The 16,802-nt window shown below is 33.8% G+C and overlaps 1 protein-coding gene across 2 annotated transcripts in view; it reads right to left on the bottom strand.

The window, feature by feature from the left end:
• Positions 1-16,290, bottom strand: part of LOC135846580 (uncharacterized) — a 241,931-nt gene extending 225,641 nt beyond the window's left edge. The window contains exons 1-2 of one of the 2 annotated variants that reach the window (XM_065365764.1): positions 15,992-16,290; positions 3,638-3,902 (exon numbers count right to left, since the gene is read on the bottom strand). In XM_065365764.1, coding sequence (XP_065221836.1) covers positions 3,638-3,824 — 187 coding nt within the window. In that variant the 5' untranslated portion in view covers positions 3,825-3,902; positions 15,992-16,290. Of the gene's footprint in view, positions 1-3,637; positions 3,903-9,134; positions 11,861-15,991 lie in introns of those variants that run through there. The other variant, XM_065365765.1, reaches the window with a different exon arrangement.
• Between the last annotated feature and the right edge of the window lie 512 nt (positions 16,291-16,802).

The following is a 16,802-nucleotide window of genomic DNA, read 5'->3' as shown; positions in this document are numbered from 1 at the left end:
TAGGGTACCTATAGTTTTTATGGCACTTTTTGAAAATCTGGAATTTCTGAAATATGGCTGAAAGCTCCGAAACAGCTTGAAATTATCACCAATCTACTCATTGTGATGAAATTTGGATACAAAAGTGAATTTTAGTTTTCCAACTTTGTTGGGTAAAATTTTATGGAAATTTCAAATTCTAAGAATCTACTGAAAGCTGTTAAAACTGCTCGAAACAGATCGAAACTGTCTCCAATCGATGTTGAGGGGAGGGGGCAGTGGAAACCCAGTGTGTACCAAATTTCAGTTTTCTTTAAGTCAATTTGGTGATTTTTTCTCTCATTATTGTCACAAATTTTATTTTTAAAAATTCACCAAAAAAAAAAAAACGAAAAATGCACTTTAGCTCCTGAAATTTTGACTGATCAAGTGATGACGTATTTTCGCATCCTCTTTCAAAATTTCGTTTTGTCCAATTCAACAAATTTGCAGCCAGTTTTGATACCTCTCTGTAAGTTTTTTGAATTATAAGTACCTATGGAAATTTTGAGTTACATAGCTCAAAACTCTTTGGATGATTATAGAACGTAGATGATGCGAGAAGGTTTATTTGGTCATTTTCATTTCATCAGATCATCGATAAATAAAACACTGTTCCTTGAAATAGAAATTTTAAAATAATAAAAAAACAGGTAAGCAATAGTAAAAATGGTAAAAATGAACAACTCGATTTTCTATTTTAAAAACTCGAGTTACGAATTCCGAATTGGGATTCTTATCCAGCTAGTAAAATTCAGTAAGTACCTACCTTTTGTATTTTTTCTGCCATCATTCAGTTTGAATGTTGAAAAACTCATTTATTGTCGGGGGCCCACATAAGGATCACTTGCACTCCCCTGCCGATCTACCGGGACAACTTTTTTCTCAAAGGGGGAGTCCTAAGGGACATTTCTAGCTCTTGTCCTCAAAAAAAAAGTTGCCCTACTCACAAAATGGCGGCCATTTTGATTGACAGGTCAGCCGAAATCGCAGATTTTGCGTTCCAACATAGCACTAGCATGAAATTTTTTAAACCGTACGAGGGTAGATCGAAACAGCAGGCAAAAATGCATCACCTGTCAAAATTTCAAGGGCAAAAGTGCTTTTTTCGATTTTTGGTGAATTTTTAAAAATCAAATTTTGGACAAAATGTGAAAAACAATAAAAATTTTACCAAATTGACCTAAATAGCTGAAATTTGGGGTATATCCTATTTTCGACCTGCCAAATCGATTGGAAACTATTTCGAACCGTTTTGAGCCGTTCTGGAGCCCCCAGCAGATTTTTGAAAATCGAAACCGAAATTCATTTTGCAAACTAATTTCAATACGCTATGAAGTCGACTGCAGGTAAATTTCAAGTCGTTTTGGAGCCTCCAGCGATTTTTTGAAAATTACTGGAGCCTCCAGTAAATTTTTGAAACTGGAAATTTCCCAAAAATTTCATCAAAATGAAGATGGAAAGCGGAAATTAACTATGCACTCCAATTTTAAACACCTTCTGAAGACGACTTCAGGTGGGTTCAAGTCATTTTGGAGCCTCCATTGAAATTTCCAAAAAGTAGCTGGAAGCTTCAAAACCACTTGAAACCGCTATGCAGTTGACTTCATATTATTGTATTTGAAATTAGTTTGCAGAGTAAATTTCGGTTTGCTAATCCCATTTGATAAAATTTTGGGGAAATTTTAAATTTCAAAAATCTACTGGAAACTCCAGTAATTTTCAAAAAATCGCTGGAGGCTCCAAAACGACTTGAAATTTACATGCAGTCGACTTCATAACGTATTGAAATTAGTTTGCAGAATTAATTTCGGCTTTCCAACTCCATTTGATGAAATTTGGTGGGAATTTTTCGAGCTTCAAAAATCTATTGGAGGCTCCAGTAATTTTCCAAAAATGGCTGGAGGCTACAAAACGACTTGAAATTCACCTGCAGTCGACTTTATAGCGTATTGAAATTAGTTTTCAGAATTAATTTCGGCTTTCAAACTCCATTTGACGAAATTTTGTTGGAATTTCGAGTTTCAAAAATCTGCTGGAGGCTCCAGAACTGCTCAAAAGAGTTTGAAACAGTTTCCAATCGATTTGGCAGGTCGAAAATAGAGTATATCCTAAATTTCAGCTTTCTAGGTTAATTTGGTAAAATTTTGATTTTTTTATCACATTTTGGCCAAAGTTTGATTTTTAAAAATTCACCAAAAATCGAAAAAGGCACTTTTGCACTTGAAATTTTGACAGGTGATGCATTTTTGTCTGCTCTTTCGATCTACCCTTGTACGGTTTTAAAAATGTTATGCCAGTGCTATGTTGGAACGCAAAATCTGCGATTTCGGCTGATCTGTAAATCAAAATGGCCGCCATTTTGTGAGTAGGGGGGGTGCAAGTGATCCTTATGCGGGCTCTCGACTAATCCTTTTGATCAGATTTTTCGTGAAAAATTTCAAATGTAAAAATGAGACCATTAAAGATTATTTCCTAAAAAAATAAAAATTTGGACTACTCGTATTTTGAGTTATTGAACCTAAATTCATCTTAATCTTGACCAATTGTCAAGATTTTTTCAAAATTTTTCATCGAGAAATATGTCAACCAAACATTATTTGATACCTACACCTATAAATCTGTATACGTATACCCGCAAAACATTCGCTTTAAACCTACACCAAGGTTCTTTTTCTCCCTAAAAACCTTATGGCAGCCACCTGAGCCATCTGGAGCACCACACACACGAGAAGTAAATCCATCGTGATTGAATTATTACCCAAACTATAACAACACGAATACAGGCAGCAGCAATATAAACCACTAAGTAGAGGCTCAACAAAGTACAACGACGAAATTATGAGGAAATCTCGCCTCATTGTATAAATGTTCTCTTTCGTCGATAATTTACAAATAAATTCGCAACATTGCGATTGCACGTAGATGTTTACTTACAACATCGTACACGCGTTAGTAAACTTCTCGAGCAAGTACGTCGAGGAAAAAAGCGAATAAAAGAATAAAACAAATAAATAAAATAAAAGGCGAATTCCGGTGAAACGACGTAGACTTCGACTCGTGTGGTATACCTACTCGTAAAAGGAATGCAATCGAAGTGAGTTTAAAAACACAAGAGAGTACTTAACGTATAATATAAGGATGGGATGGTTTGGTTATATCGATCAAATTAAAAACAAGTGTTGGAAGACGACGACTGACGACTGACGAGAGAGAAGGTTCAAAGGTGAGGGGAGAAACTATCCATTAGTTAAATTCCTAAGGGTGACCTACCCTTTTAAAAACGCGTCTTCGACTTGGATGTGTACGAGTCGAGTACGAGTACATTTTATATAATGTCTTTAGCCAGGCATATTATGAAATTACAACGACGAAAACGAGTCAATTTACATTTACTACATTATGGGATGAGTTTTTGAAGGAGAAAAAAAAAAGAGGGTGCAGACGATGACTATATAATTAAGAAAATGTACCCACGATACGGTTTACTACCCATTTCATCTTATACTATACGATGAACCAACCGCATAAATATTACTACGATGACTGCAGCCTGCGTGAAAAATATCTTCTAGGGGTTGTACCACGTATGTACTATGTAGTAAACAGTTCCACTCACCATTAGAATAAAACTCCAAATTTTTATCCTGCACGAAAGCCTGCTGCAATACAGGTTGATGAAAACCATACGCCGGAAGCCAGCTATTGGTATTTTCTGCGGTGTTACCATCGTTCAAATCATCGTTACCGTTTCCGGATCTTTCCAGTCTTTCGGACCAGTCCGAAAATGCTATTTCTTCGGTCATCTTCTCGTCTACCTGGCATGGAATGTATGCTGGCGATTTCTTAAACTATCGCAGTCCTCTCTCCGCTGAATACTTCATCTGTAAACCGAACACAGTAGGTATAATCAATTAACCGACTCGGCTATATAAGTTAATTAAGATGTTTACAGAAATTATAATTATACTACGTCGTCGGTCGTCGTCTGATAACGCCAAGCCGACCGAAACGTTTCTTTTGGTCGTAAACTAATAATTGCTGGACGTGTTTATGAATTAAAAAAATTCGCCAACGTGGTACGTAGAATTTTTTATTCGATTGGAATTTCTCGGATGATGGTACATACGTCGAAGATTTCGCTTTCGATTTGAAAAATTGATTTATCAGACAGTGACAGGTTATTAATATCGTGAGTGGAAATATTTCAGGATTTCATTTTTTATGACCTACTGTGGACTATGCTCTGAATTTGAGGATCACTGAAAAAGAAAATCCCACACTAGTTACATGAAACCTGGCCTCTTTGACTTTTACCATCGTAATGCAAAATATGTACTACATCAATTAGGTGGAAAAAAACTTAGTTTTTTAAATTCAATTTAGAAATGTCATATATGGTAATTAAAAACATCAAAAAATAAGTACGTCATTCCGCCTCTCTGCCCCTTTCATCTTGTTTCCCTATCTCTAATGCAATTATTATTCGAGATAATTAACCACGACGTTGAAATAAGCAGTGCATTTTTTTTTTTTTTTTTTTTTTTTTGGAATGAATCTAAAATGTGAACTTGACTGCTTGAATTAAACAAATTACATATATAAGCTTTTTTTTTTCGAATTTCCCATGTAGTAAATAGGTATAGCTATGTATTAATGTGAGAATTTCGAAGAAAAAAATGAAATAAACAGCCACATCAGGCATGAAATCCACTACTTAATTTTTTATAGTGACTTTAGTGACTGAAAAATAGCAAAGAAGTGACCAAAATTTTGAGAAATGTGAGTGTTTATGGGAATTACGCATTTTTATCAGAATAAAAAAGTAAAATGTTGTTTTGCATTTAGATCGCGTAATTACGAGGTAATTACGCCTCCGTTTTCAAATACATTCGGCTATGTTTTGTTTAGACATAAGTTGATACTTTTATCTTCGAATTTGTAAGCTTTTGAAATTTGTCAGTTATTATTCAGTCGTTAGTATGTATCCGTTAGTTTTGAATCGTCATTCTTGTTATATTATTCGTTCGTTATTCGTCATGGAATCTTGTCCATTGTTATTACGCAAAATTACGTAGAATAAATGTCAAAAATGAATTCGGCGTTTATTCATCCTACAGTGAGCAAAGTATAATGTTAGTCGGGGAGCCCGCATAAACATCTATTGCACTCCCCTCCCCCCTGTCAATCCTCTGGGACAACTTTTTTTCTTGAAGGGGAGGTCCTAAGGAACATTTCCAGCCCTTGTCCGCAAATAAAAAGTGGCCCTACTTACAAAATGGCGGCCATTTTGATTGATAGGTCAGCCGAAATCGCAGTTTTTGCGTTCCAACATAGGACTTGCATAACATTTTTCAAACCGCACAAACGTAGATCAAAAGATCAGGCAAAAATTTATCACCTGTCAAAATTTCAAGGGTCAAAGTGCCTTTTTCGATTTTTGGTGAATTTTTGAAAATAAAATTTTGGCCAAAATTAAGGGGAAAAAATCAAAATTCTACCAAATTGACCAAGAAAGCTGAAATTTGGGATATATGCCATATTTTCGATGTGTCAGATCAATTGGAAACTGTTTCAAAACCGGTTTGAGCAGTTCTGGAGCCTCCAGCAGATTTTTGAAACTCGAAATTCCCATAAAATTTCATCAAATGGAGTTGGAAACCGAAATTCATTTTGCAAACTAATTTCAACACACTACGAAGTTGACTGCAAGTAGATTTCAAGTCGTTTTGGAGTCTCCATCGACATTTTGAAAATTACTGGAGCCTGCAGTAGATTTTTGTAACTGTAAATTTCCCAAAATTTCATTTCAATACGCTACAAAGTCAACTGCAGGCGGATTTTAAGTGGTTTTGAAGCCTTCAGCGACATTTTGAAAATTACTGGAGCCTCCAGTAGATTTTTGAAACTAAAAATATCCCAAAATTTCATTTCAATACGCTACGAAGTCAACTACAAGCCAAATCGATTGGAAACTGTTTCAACCCGTTTTGAGTAGTTCTGGAGCCTCCAGCAGATTTTTGAAACTCGAAATTCCAACGAAATTTCATCGAATGGAGATGGAAAGTCGAAATTCATTCCACAAACTAGTTTCGATTTGCCACGAAGTCGACTCCAGGTGGATTTCAAGTCGTTTCGGAGCCTCCAGCGACATTTTGAAAATTACTGGAGCCTCTAGTAGATTTTTGAAACATGAAATTTCCCAAAATTTCATCAAATGGCGATGGAAAGCCGTAATTCATTCTACAAATTAATCCCAGTACGCTACTAAGTCGACTGCGGGTGGGTTTACAGTCGTTTTGGAGCCTCCAGCGACTTTTTGAAAGACTTTGTGGAGTTTTTCGGAAAATTGAAATATCCAAAAATTAGCCGGAAGCTTCAAAATCATTTGAAACCACCATGCAGTCGACTTCATATCGTATTGAAATTAGTTTGCGAAGTAAATTTCAGCTTGCTAACTACATTTGATAAAATGTTGCGTTGTGGGAATTTTAAGTTTCAAAAATCGGCTGGAAACTCCAGTAATTTTCAAAAAGTCGCTGGAGGATTCAAAACGACTTGAAATCTATCTGCAGTCGGCAGAATGAATTTGGGCTTTCCATCTCCATTAGATGAAATTTTGGGAAATTTCAAGGTTCAAAAATCTGCTGGAGGCTCCAGAACTGCTCAATACGGTTTGAAACCCTTTCCAATCGATTTGGCGTGTCAAAAATAGGGTATATCCGAAATGTCAGCTTTCTTAGTCAATTTGGTAAAATTTCGATTTTTTCCCTCATTTTTGGAATAAATTTGATTTTCAAAAATTCACCGAAAATCAAAAAATGCACTTTAGCACTTGAAATTTTGGCTGGTGATAAATTTTTGCCTGATATCGGCACTACCCAATCACATCGTCTTGCATTTTGAATGTTGAATACTTAGTTGATTTTTATTTTTTTTTAACGTGATGATTCTGAAGGATTTTCATGAAAAATATTGATCATTTCCTAAAATTTTGCACTTTTTTTTTTTAACGCAACAAATCTTTTTTGGCCATTTTTGCCGAAATAATGTCACAAAAAGTGACTTGTAAGTGAAATAGTGACCAAGTCACTTTTTTAGTGACCGAATTTCATGCCTGCAAATTATTTTTCAAATTTATTTCTCGATTATTGACGAATTTTTGAAAATTTAAAGTTTAAGCTCAAAATTTTACTAAATTGATCTAGAAACATGAAATTTGGTTCATACCTTATTTTATATCTCCAGGGTTCATTGTTGATGGGTTTGAACCGCTTTGAGACCTCCAGCAAATTCTCAAATTTTCCAGTTTTCATCAAAAAAAAAAAAAAAAAAAAAAAAAATGCTGGAAATAGGGTAGAAATGATATCTAGCCCCCATGAACTCGAATATTTAGCATGCTTGTGACCTTTCCGATCGATTTGGGTACATATTTTCACAGTCATTTTATGAGTTGTTTAAAATCCATTTCTACAATAATTTTTTTGTGTTTTTTTTTTTTTTTAATGAAAAAATGAAAATCCGCTAGACATTCCAGAACGGTTCAAAACTTATCACCAATCGACTCGAAATGTCAAAAATAGGGTACAAACCGAATTTCAGCTTTTTTCGTGAATGTATTTGTGAATGATGATTTTTTTTATTTTTTTCAAAAATACCTACGTATTTACCCAATTACTGGAGAAAATTTTGGAATTGAACGGACACAAAAGCACTAAAAAATTTCAGCTAAATCTATTGAAAGGGTCACAAAGATAGTAAATCTAAGTTTATAGGGAGCTGAGTTTCATTTTCAGCATACTTGTAGCGTTTTTTTTCGAATACTGGAGAATCCAAAAGTTCGCTGGAGGCTCCATAACGGTTTGAAACCATCATCAATCCACTCGAAAGATCCAAAATAGGATATAAACCAAATTTCAGTCTCCTAAGTCAATTTGTAAAATTTTTATTTTTTTTACCTACCGATATTTTTTTTGGCTCAAATTTGAATTTTCATTACTTGATTATTACACCCGTCGTGTGAGATTTAAATCGAGTTGGTTCAAGCTTTGGGTAATCATAAAAGTATGGAAAATCTATACCAAAACAATAAAAAAAACTGAAATCTAGCTTTCTACACATTTTGAGAACCAACTTCAAAAATTGGTAAAATCTTGAATTTTTGGAATTAGGTAAGTAGCTGAAATTTTTATAATTAATTGTCTCATATCTAAGTACTTGGGAAATGGACGACTCAAATTTCAAAATTAGCTCACGTGAGGTTTATTTTTCCGTTTTGGCGTTGAACTTATTCTTCATGAAATCTTGGTCCAAGCTTACAAAAGAAACTTTTTGTTGACGAGGAATGAAAAACTATCCATAAAGATTCTTAAAGTTACCAAAACTATAAAGATAAGAATTGAAAAAAATAGAGTTGTAATGAAAGAAGGCCAAAGGAAGAGGAGGATAATTTCCCTAAGATTCAAAAAATAAAGTACCTGATGAGGGAACCTCTCGATCAATCAGTCACATTTTTTGCTCATTTTTTCCCAAAAAATGAGGAGAGTGGCTTGAAAAAAAAAACAACTGTCCAAATAAAATGCTTTGGGTCTCACAAGATTTCGAACTCTCCAAAATTGACCAAAAATTGCATAAATTGAGTTTACAGGTTCAATTTTGATGTGAGCGAGGAATTTGGAGGCCTAAATTGTTTTTAAAAAAAGTGATTAAATGTCGATATTTTAGGACATTTTTTTGAAAATATTTGGGTTCAAAAAAATGCTAAAAATGGCCCTCAAAACGATTTGATTATTAAAATGACTTATTTTCAAATATTCACACCATTTAATTTTCATGAAATGGAAAGAGAGGGAAAGATATCAATTTGTTGGGTACATTTGGACTCTTGACAGCGTTAATTTTCAAATCTTTTGAATTTATTTTGAAGGGGGGGTGGGCAATGAATAAACGTCATTGGAATTTTTTTTCAAATCCATGATAGACGATTCAAGTACAAAGTCAAAGACCATTTTTAAACCACTCTAAAAGAATTCAGAATTACAAATGAAAAAGGCTCACGCGAATATTAAAGTTCAAAAGTAGGTAAGTAAACGTGTATGCAAATGATCTTCACTTACTGAGAAAATTCGGTCATTACACGTGTAAAAATTAAGAACAATTTCAAATCACAGAGTACATTTTTTACAACGCGACGATCTAGGTACTTAATATTCAAGATGACTAAAATCACACCAATTTTTTCCATCACACAATCGAAATCTACGAATTAACGACACTATTTCAGCCTTATACACCGACACCGTACGACACATAATGCAAGATGATGAAGAAAAAACTAAGATGGACAGGGAGTTGATAATACGAGGCGGGGGAGATAAAAGCCACAATAATATTTCGTCCATACTCGTCGCATTGTCAGCGTCACCTCAAAAGCGATAAACCCGACGAATGCGTTTTTTTACGATAATTTAACAACTTCATAATGGGTTACGTTGAGTAAACTGAAATAAAATGTCGATTTTATGAATCACGATAAGAGAAAGACATTGACATTGCGAAGACTCGTCATTTGAATACCTGCGAGGATGTGGGTGAAAAATCAAAGAAAGGACGCCTCTGTTATCTACAAGTAGATAAGAAATGATTAATAAAATATAGACATCGTTTTCTTTCGTTAATCAATCGGTCAGTCAGCAAAGCTGCGATAAGTTTGTACTTGGGAAGCATGACTGTGGTATGAAGATGATGATGATGAGAAAATAGCTAAATTAAAGATATCCTAGATGACTCAGCCAGAACCGGTTTAAAAATAGGAATTAATCGGGTGTCGTGAAGAATTATACTCAATTGCAATGAATTTTTAGGCGATTAACTCCTCTATATACTCTATACCATTCGTACGTAATGTAATGTCCTTGTTTTCTCATTGGTGTTGGTGAACTGATACGGTCGAGTTGTACTTGTACACTTGTAGGATAGTATGCTATGCTATAAACTATACAGACTGCACTGCAGAAAGAGAGAGGAAAAGACTTGTAGATATTCGATATATGTGTACACATAATGGTGAACACGTTTCCATGTATTTTTTTTTTTTTGTACTCTTATACATTGTGTGATATACTGCAAGCGAGGAACCGAACGACGACGACGAAAGGTGTTTTGAACATTTGTTATGCTTCGTGTTATGCTGTTATGGGAACACGCGAACTTCTCAGCATTTTCACCGAAAGAATTAGTTCACCAGATGGGTCTTACGGTGGCTTCGGATTGGGGCTTCGTATCCTATCGTATCGTACTGAGAAAGGCATGTAAATATTATTCTCCATTAGCAGTAAGTAACCAGCGAGTAAACTGGGCATCCAATTTCAAATACCCTGGAGAGTTCAGAAATGAAAATATTGAGAGAAATTCCGAATAGATATCGATTTATGAGTGCAATTTTTGATTTGCTCGTGCCTTACCTACCTACCTGAATTTTTTTAGTTGATAAGATTATGGGTGAATTCCTTACAAGAGGTTCGTAATTTGTCTTCTTTTGATAAAATGGAGGGGCTTATTGAAAAAGTTTAGCAGAAAATTGGCTTTTTGCAGAATAAAATGGCATAACAAGAACCTGTAGACTAGACCGAACAAAAAAAAAACAAAATTACACAATTTACGAGTGTAAAGAGTGGTTGAAATGTGAAGTTCTAGAAAACAGGTTCAATTAAATTGATTTTTCTTTTTTTTTCTGAAAATATCTCAAAAACAATGTAGAAATAAAATTAGGTAGGTACATTTTGCTGGTAGAAAATCTTATGTTTCAAAATTTCACTTCTTTTCGTACATTTTTTTTTCGTGGGTTTCTCATGACAAAAATATCCCAATTGGCCAAAAAAAATCTAGATCTGAGAAATTTCAGACACTGAATTTCAATTTTTTTTTTTTTTAGATTTTTGACTAATTTTTTAAGATTTAATAATTTGTCCAATTTTTTTACCAAAAATTCAAAATTTGTTCAGGACTTGAATGAGAAAGCACTTATCAACTTTAACGTACCATTTTCATGACACATTCTATAACCCATTTTTTTTTTTTTTTTTTTTTTTTTTGTTTTGGGTGTTTATAATTACACGATTATTACACCCGTGGCTAGAAGGGTTTCGATTTGGTTTATTAGGTTGGTGCTTTTAAGTAGGGTTATAAATTTTTGGATTTCAGAAGGGTTATCTGGAATGGTCATTGAATTTGGGTCTATTTGGAGAGATAGTCTTGTTTGCTGTAATTTAGGACAGGTGAATAGTAAATGTTGGATGGATATAGGTTCATTTTCACAGAATTGACAGGGGGGTTTCGGAATTTTTTGATAGAGATGATTGTGTGTGATTTTAGAGTGACCTATTCTTAGACGGGTTATAATTATTTCTTCTCTTCTGTTTAGGTGATTAAGATTTTTCCAGGGGTAGATTGTTTTTTTGTGTTGAAAGAGTTTGTTTGATGTCAGTGATGACCAGAAATTTTGCCATTTAGAGTGAGTAATTTGTTTGAAGAAGGATTTTATATCGTCAGGGGTAAAAATGGTGAAGGGAGGGGGGATAGTGGCTGATTTTGCATTGAAATTGAAGCATAAAATTATAAAAATATCAATCACAATTTTAGTTTCTTTTCAAGAACTGAAAAATTCATAAGGGCTCCAGAATAGCTCAAAAAGACTATCGATCAACTTTTGAATCGAGAGATACGAAATGAACCAAATTTCAACTTTTCAAGGCAATTTAATCGGATTTTTATTTTTATAATGGAAAACAGACCATTGAATTTTTAAAAATTCGTCTGCAAAAATTTATAGAAATGAAATTCAGCATTCGAATATTTTATGAACACAAAGGAAAATAAAAACGAAACTTTTAATTAAGAATCCAAGATTCCAAACACAAAACACAAAATCAAAAATTTTATTTTTAAGAATCTGTTTGCAGTTTTTTTTCAGGGTGTCTAACAAAATTTCTCCGAAGAAATGCAGTACTTTTACAGTACCTTTTGCATTACCTTATTTTTTTTTATCCAGCTTACACCGACCCCCCCCCCCAAGAAAAAATATTTGTTTGAACCGGTTGGAATTGGTCGATATAAATAAAAATTTTACAAGTATTAATTTAACAAGTGTTGCCATCTTTTGAGGTACAAAATGAACATTTTTTTTATTTTCACCAATTAATTCATTTTGAGGTTTTTAAAAAATTTTAAATCAATGATTCTGAGAAAAAATACAGTACTTTTCAGGCAAAATGCAGTACTTTGCAGTACTTGCAGTACCGAGAATTTCAATGCAGTACTTTTACAGTACTTGCAGTACCTGCAGTACCTGTTATAGACACCCTGTTTTTCCATTTTGTCAAATACAATTTAAATATCATATAATTAATTTTCAAAAATTTTTAATGATTTTTTTCAAGTTCTTACAACGTTTTAAGCAATTTTTACCACGTCTTAGCAAATTTTACCAAGATTTCATCGTTTTCTGATGATCATTATTGGTTTTAATGCTTTTTTTCACATTTTATAATTTTTTTGACACTTTTCGCCATTTTTTACTAGAATTTCGTTGATTTTTTTTGTTCATTCGCAGTGATATTAATGCTTTATAAAGTTATTTCAATAATATTTCAGACAATTTTTTGCCATCACATTTTGACAGCTTTACTTTAATTTCATTAGTTTCTGGTAATTTCAATTTTGAATTGATTTTAATGTATTTTTTCATCTTTTTCCATCATTTTATCACATTTTTAACAATGTTTTATGCTATTTTCGCTAAAATTTCACAGAAAGTTCATCACTTATTGTCGATTTGCAGTGATTTTAAAGTTTTTTTCATGCCTCTAATTTATTTGAACGATTAATCATACAACTTTTGTTACGTTTTGTGAAATTTCATTAAAATTTCGTTACTTTTTGGTGTTTTTAGATGATTTTGATGATTTTTTAGACGTCATATTACATAATTTGAGCAGATTTCTAAAAATGATTTATGCAATTTTCACCATGTTTGTCAAATTTTAGAGAAATTTTATTAGTTTGTGAGGATTTTTGATAATTTGCATTTTTTTCGTATTTTTAAAGCATTATATCTTCTTTTGATAACTTTTTACGCAATTTTTGCTAAATTTTAATGGTATTTGATCACTTTTTTATAGATTTTTAGTATTTTCAATGTTTTTGTTTGAGTTATAGAACATTAGAAGGTATTTGAATGATTTTTTATGCAACTTTTACCAATTGTGTAAAATTTTTTCAAGATTTTATCATTAAAAAAAATGTTCATTAGAAACGATTTTAACGCTATCTTTATGTTTCTAATGATGAGTTATTTTAACGATGTTTCTAACTGTAACTTAAATTACAGTTTCAAGTTTCACACTTTTTTTTTTTTTTTTTTTTTTGGGTGTTTATAATTACAAGATTATTACACCCGTAAGGGGGGGGGGGGTTAAAAGGACACCATTTCAAGCATTCTTATACCAAAAAAAGATCATCACAGATTAATTTTTTAAATACACCATGAAACAAATTTATTACTTCACAGAATGGTTCTTTGGCGCCACAATTCCTTCAAAAGATGCTCTTCTCCAACTTCTCACAGAATTAAAATGGCAAAAACTCGATCCAAAAAGAAAATATTTTTTTTGCCTCTTGATTAAAAAAAAAAGGTTCAATTAACTACCTCGATTGAAAAGAATCACTTTAGTAAATCATTCAGTAAAGCTGAATAACTGCAGATTTGCATAAAATATTTTCAAAATGGATATTTTTGATGACGAGGATGGGAAAAATTGAAAAAAAGCATCATTTCGTATTCTCGAATTTATGATTTTGAGACATTTTGTTGAAATTGAAATGTTCAATCATATTCTCTTTTTATGACTGCAGGTGTAGATCTGATTGGACCTCAAGCACCAATTTCAAATTTATTCTCAATAAAAGTTTATAAACTTTGTTCAGATGAAGGGAACTTTTTGAACTGAGACCCTCTAATTAAGGATTAAAGATCAAGTTAAATCAAAACAGCATGTCCTAAAACCCCCATATCCAACATTTTTCAAGAGCCAGAGTTAATTTTTGAATTTTCGACGAATTTTATCAAATTAAAAAAAAAAAAACTCCAAAAAAATCTACCATTTAGGGTTGCTTTGCTTATCAACTTTTTCATAATTTTTTTCACAACAAAACGAACCACTTCGAGTAGATAATTATTTCACTTCAACATTTCAATTTCAAAAACCAATTTTTTGGACCATGCAGGAGCCTACAGCGAGTTTTCAATCTACTCTAGAAATTTCAAATTGCTTCGAAAATGCTATAAAAATGAACTTTGGTTCCACTTTTATTCAAAACCCTTCCGAAAGAATCATTTCAACTGACTGGAGAAATTTGAAAACTCGCTGGAGGCTCCAAAAAAAGTCAAATTGCGATTGTTTTCGAGTCAGGTGATCGTTAAGACACAGCAGAGCAGACGATATCTTTCCGAACCCCCCCCCCACTCCTACCTCCCATAAGCATAGATCAAAGCTACATAATTATTCTAAAGTTCATTTTTGTCCTTTTCAAAGTGATTTGAAATTTTGTGGAGAAAATTAAAAAATCGCTGGAGGCTCCAGAATGGCCCAAAACTAGTAATAAGTTGATGTATTGGAGTTGAATTGAAAGAATTATTCACATTGGTTCACCTTGCTCGTGAAATTTATACGATATTTCGTGATAAAAATTTGAACATCACTTTCAACTTAAAACAGCTTTTCTTTGAATTTTTCAAATTTTCAAAAATTCGCCAAAAATCTAAACATGAAATTTTTTTGAACCATTTGTTGAAAATTTACCCATTTTAAAATTTAAACCCACATACGACTTGCATCACGTAATCTTCTTCTGTGATTTCTTCCATTCAAGGGCCATCGAGTAGAAAAATCAAAGAAATTTGATGATAAGGGGGGGGGGGGTCTTTGCATGGAACTTTGGTACTAAGTTGGGTGAGGGGGGGACCCCGGACCCAAAAGACAGTCACCAGTACCAGTGTTTCCAGAGCAATTAAACGTACGAAGAACATGCCCCATTTTTGATTGGCCAAAATCACAAATGAATTCTAATCAAATTGGAAAACGAAAAATATCGACACCAGTGTTTTAAATTTTCATATCTCATCGCTATAATCAACTCATTAATACGATTCGAATTCGATGGCACTTGATGGAAACATTTGAAATAAAATGATGCAAAACAACCGAGTGAATTTGAATTGGTGTTAAATGATAAGGCAAATAAACGAGCACGTGATTTATATAATATTGAATTGAACCGATAACACGAATGGATTCATTATAAAAATATTATTACACTTTGAAAACACTCGACAAATGGACGCCAAAAGGAAAATGATAAGAAACCAGAGAACATTAAAACCATAAAACGTGTAATGGAATTTGTAGAAAATTTCAAGACAAATTATTTCAAGGTAGGTGCCTCTGCCTACGTCGCCCTCCTATGACAATTTTTTTAAGCCCAAGCTGATGACTCGACCCACTCGTACCAATTGTGCAAATAAATGACGTCATTGATTGAAAAAAAAATTCACATCAGATGATTTGAACTACACAGGTACGAGTATAAGTAGGTAGAAAGGTATATAACTGTAGGATGAAAAAAAATTCTAATACAATTTAACGTTGATTTCTTGGTAACAACCCAGCAATCCAGCTCATAGAAAAATCACAGTATGTGGAATAATAATTTCGACGATACGAACCGCCAATATATATACAGGTACAGGTACATTGTGCTACAATACAATGTGAACTAATCGCATCGGATGAGGACGATTCCCATCGCTATATAGATTTTCTATACAGAGCAGGAACTAGTTTACGATGAGAGTAGATGGGACAAACACAGCCACAGAGCCACAGAGCCACACAGGTTCAGGTACACAGATACTCACCATTAAATCCGTAATCCATTTCGTTTTCGTATCCTGCGATGTCAAATTTTATCACAATCACTATCACTAACACTCCGAGCACCAGGATGTAAAAATTTTCGAAATAAGCGCCAAAAAAAAACCGCGCAAACTCGAATCTCGATTGAGAATAATAAACCAGGGTCGCGCTTCGCGGATCCGCACACCGCGCAATTCAATACGCACTATAGCGATAAATATATAAGAAGGAGAAGAGAAGAGCCACGAGCACGACTCTACACAGCACGCAGATCGTTGCTACTAACTCGATCGCGAACAGGGAACGCCGGTGAACAAACTTTAAAGAAATTCAACCGCTTTCATCGGTAATCGGGCATAAAACCGTATACACAGAAGAACCTCCGACAGCTCTCCAATAAAAAACCTCGCCAGCATCCACGTGACCGCTACATACCCAATAGGTAGATGGCGAACGTGTTCTGCTTCTGACTCTCGAGCTCGACTGCTCGAGTCCTCGACTTCATCGACGACGACTACGACGAGCACAAGTAGTTCGACGATTATTCTTCTCGAGAAGACAACAATATAGGTATCGATCGAGATCGAGTACTTTATGATGTATTTGTTGTAGGTGGTCAACTGGTCAATGTACAGACCATCAACGATGACACAGATCTGCCAATGGAAGTAATTTGTGGTCAGGATTTACTATACAAAGGGGTCCATGCACTTTGTACACTTTCTTATGATGTGCCATGCCATCGTTTTCGTTTCAATGTGAGTTACTTATACACTCTTGGCGAGAGATGAGTAGATTGGTCAGAGGCTGAGA

This window comes from Planococcus citri, chromosome 5 (genome assembly GCF_950023065.1).
Source record: "Planococcus citri chromosome 5, ihPlaCitr1.1, whole genome shotgun sequence".
Taxonomy (NCBI): Eukaryota; Metazoa; Arthropoda; class Insecta; order Hemiptera; family Pseudococcidae; genus Planococcus; species Planococcus citri.
Note: the sequence above shows the minus strand (reverse complement) of the source record. Positions and strands in the feature narration are given on the sequence as shown.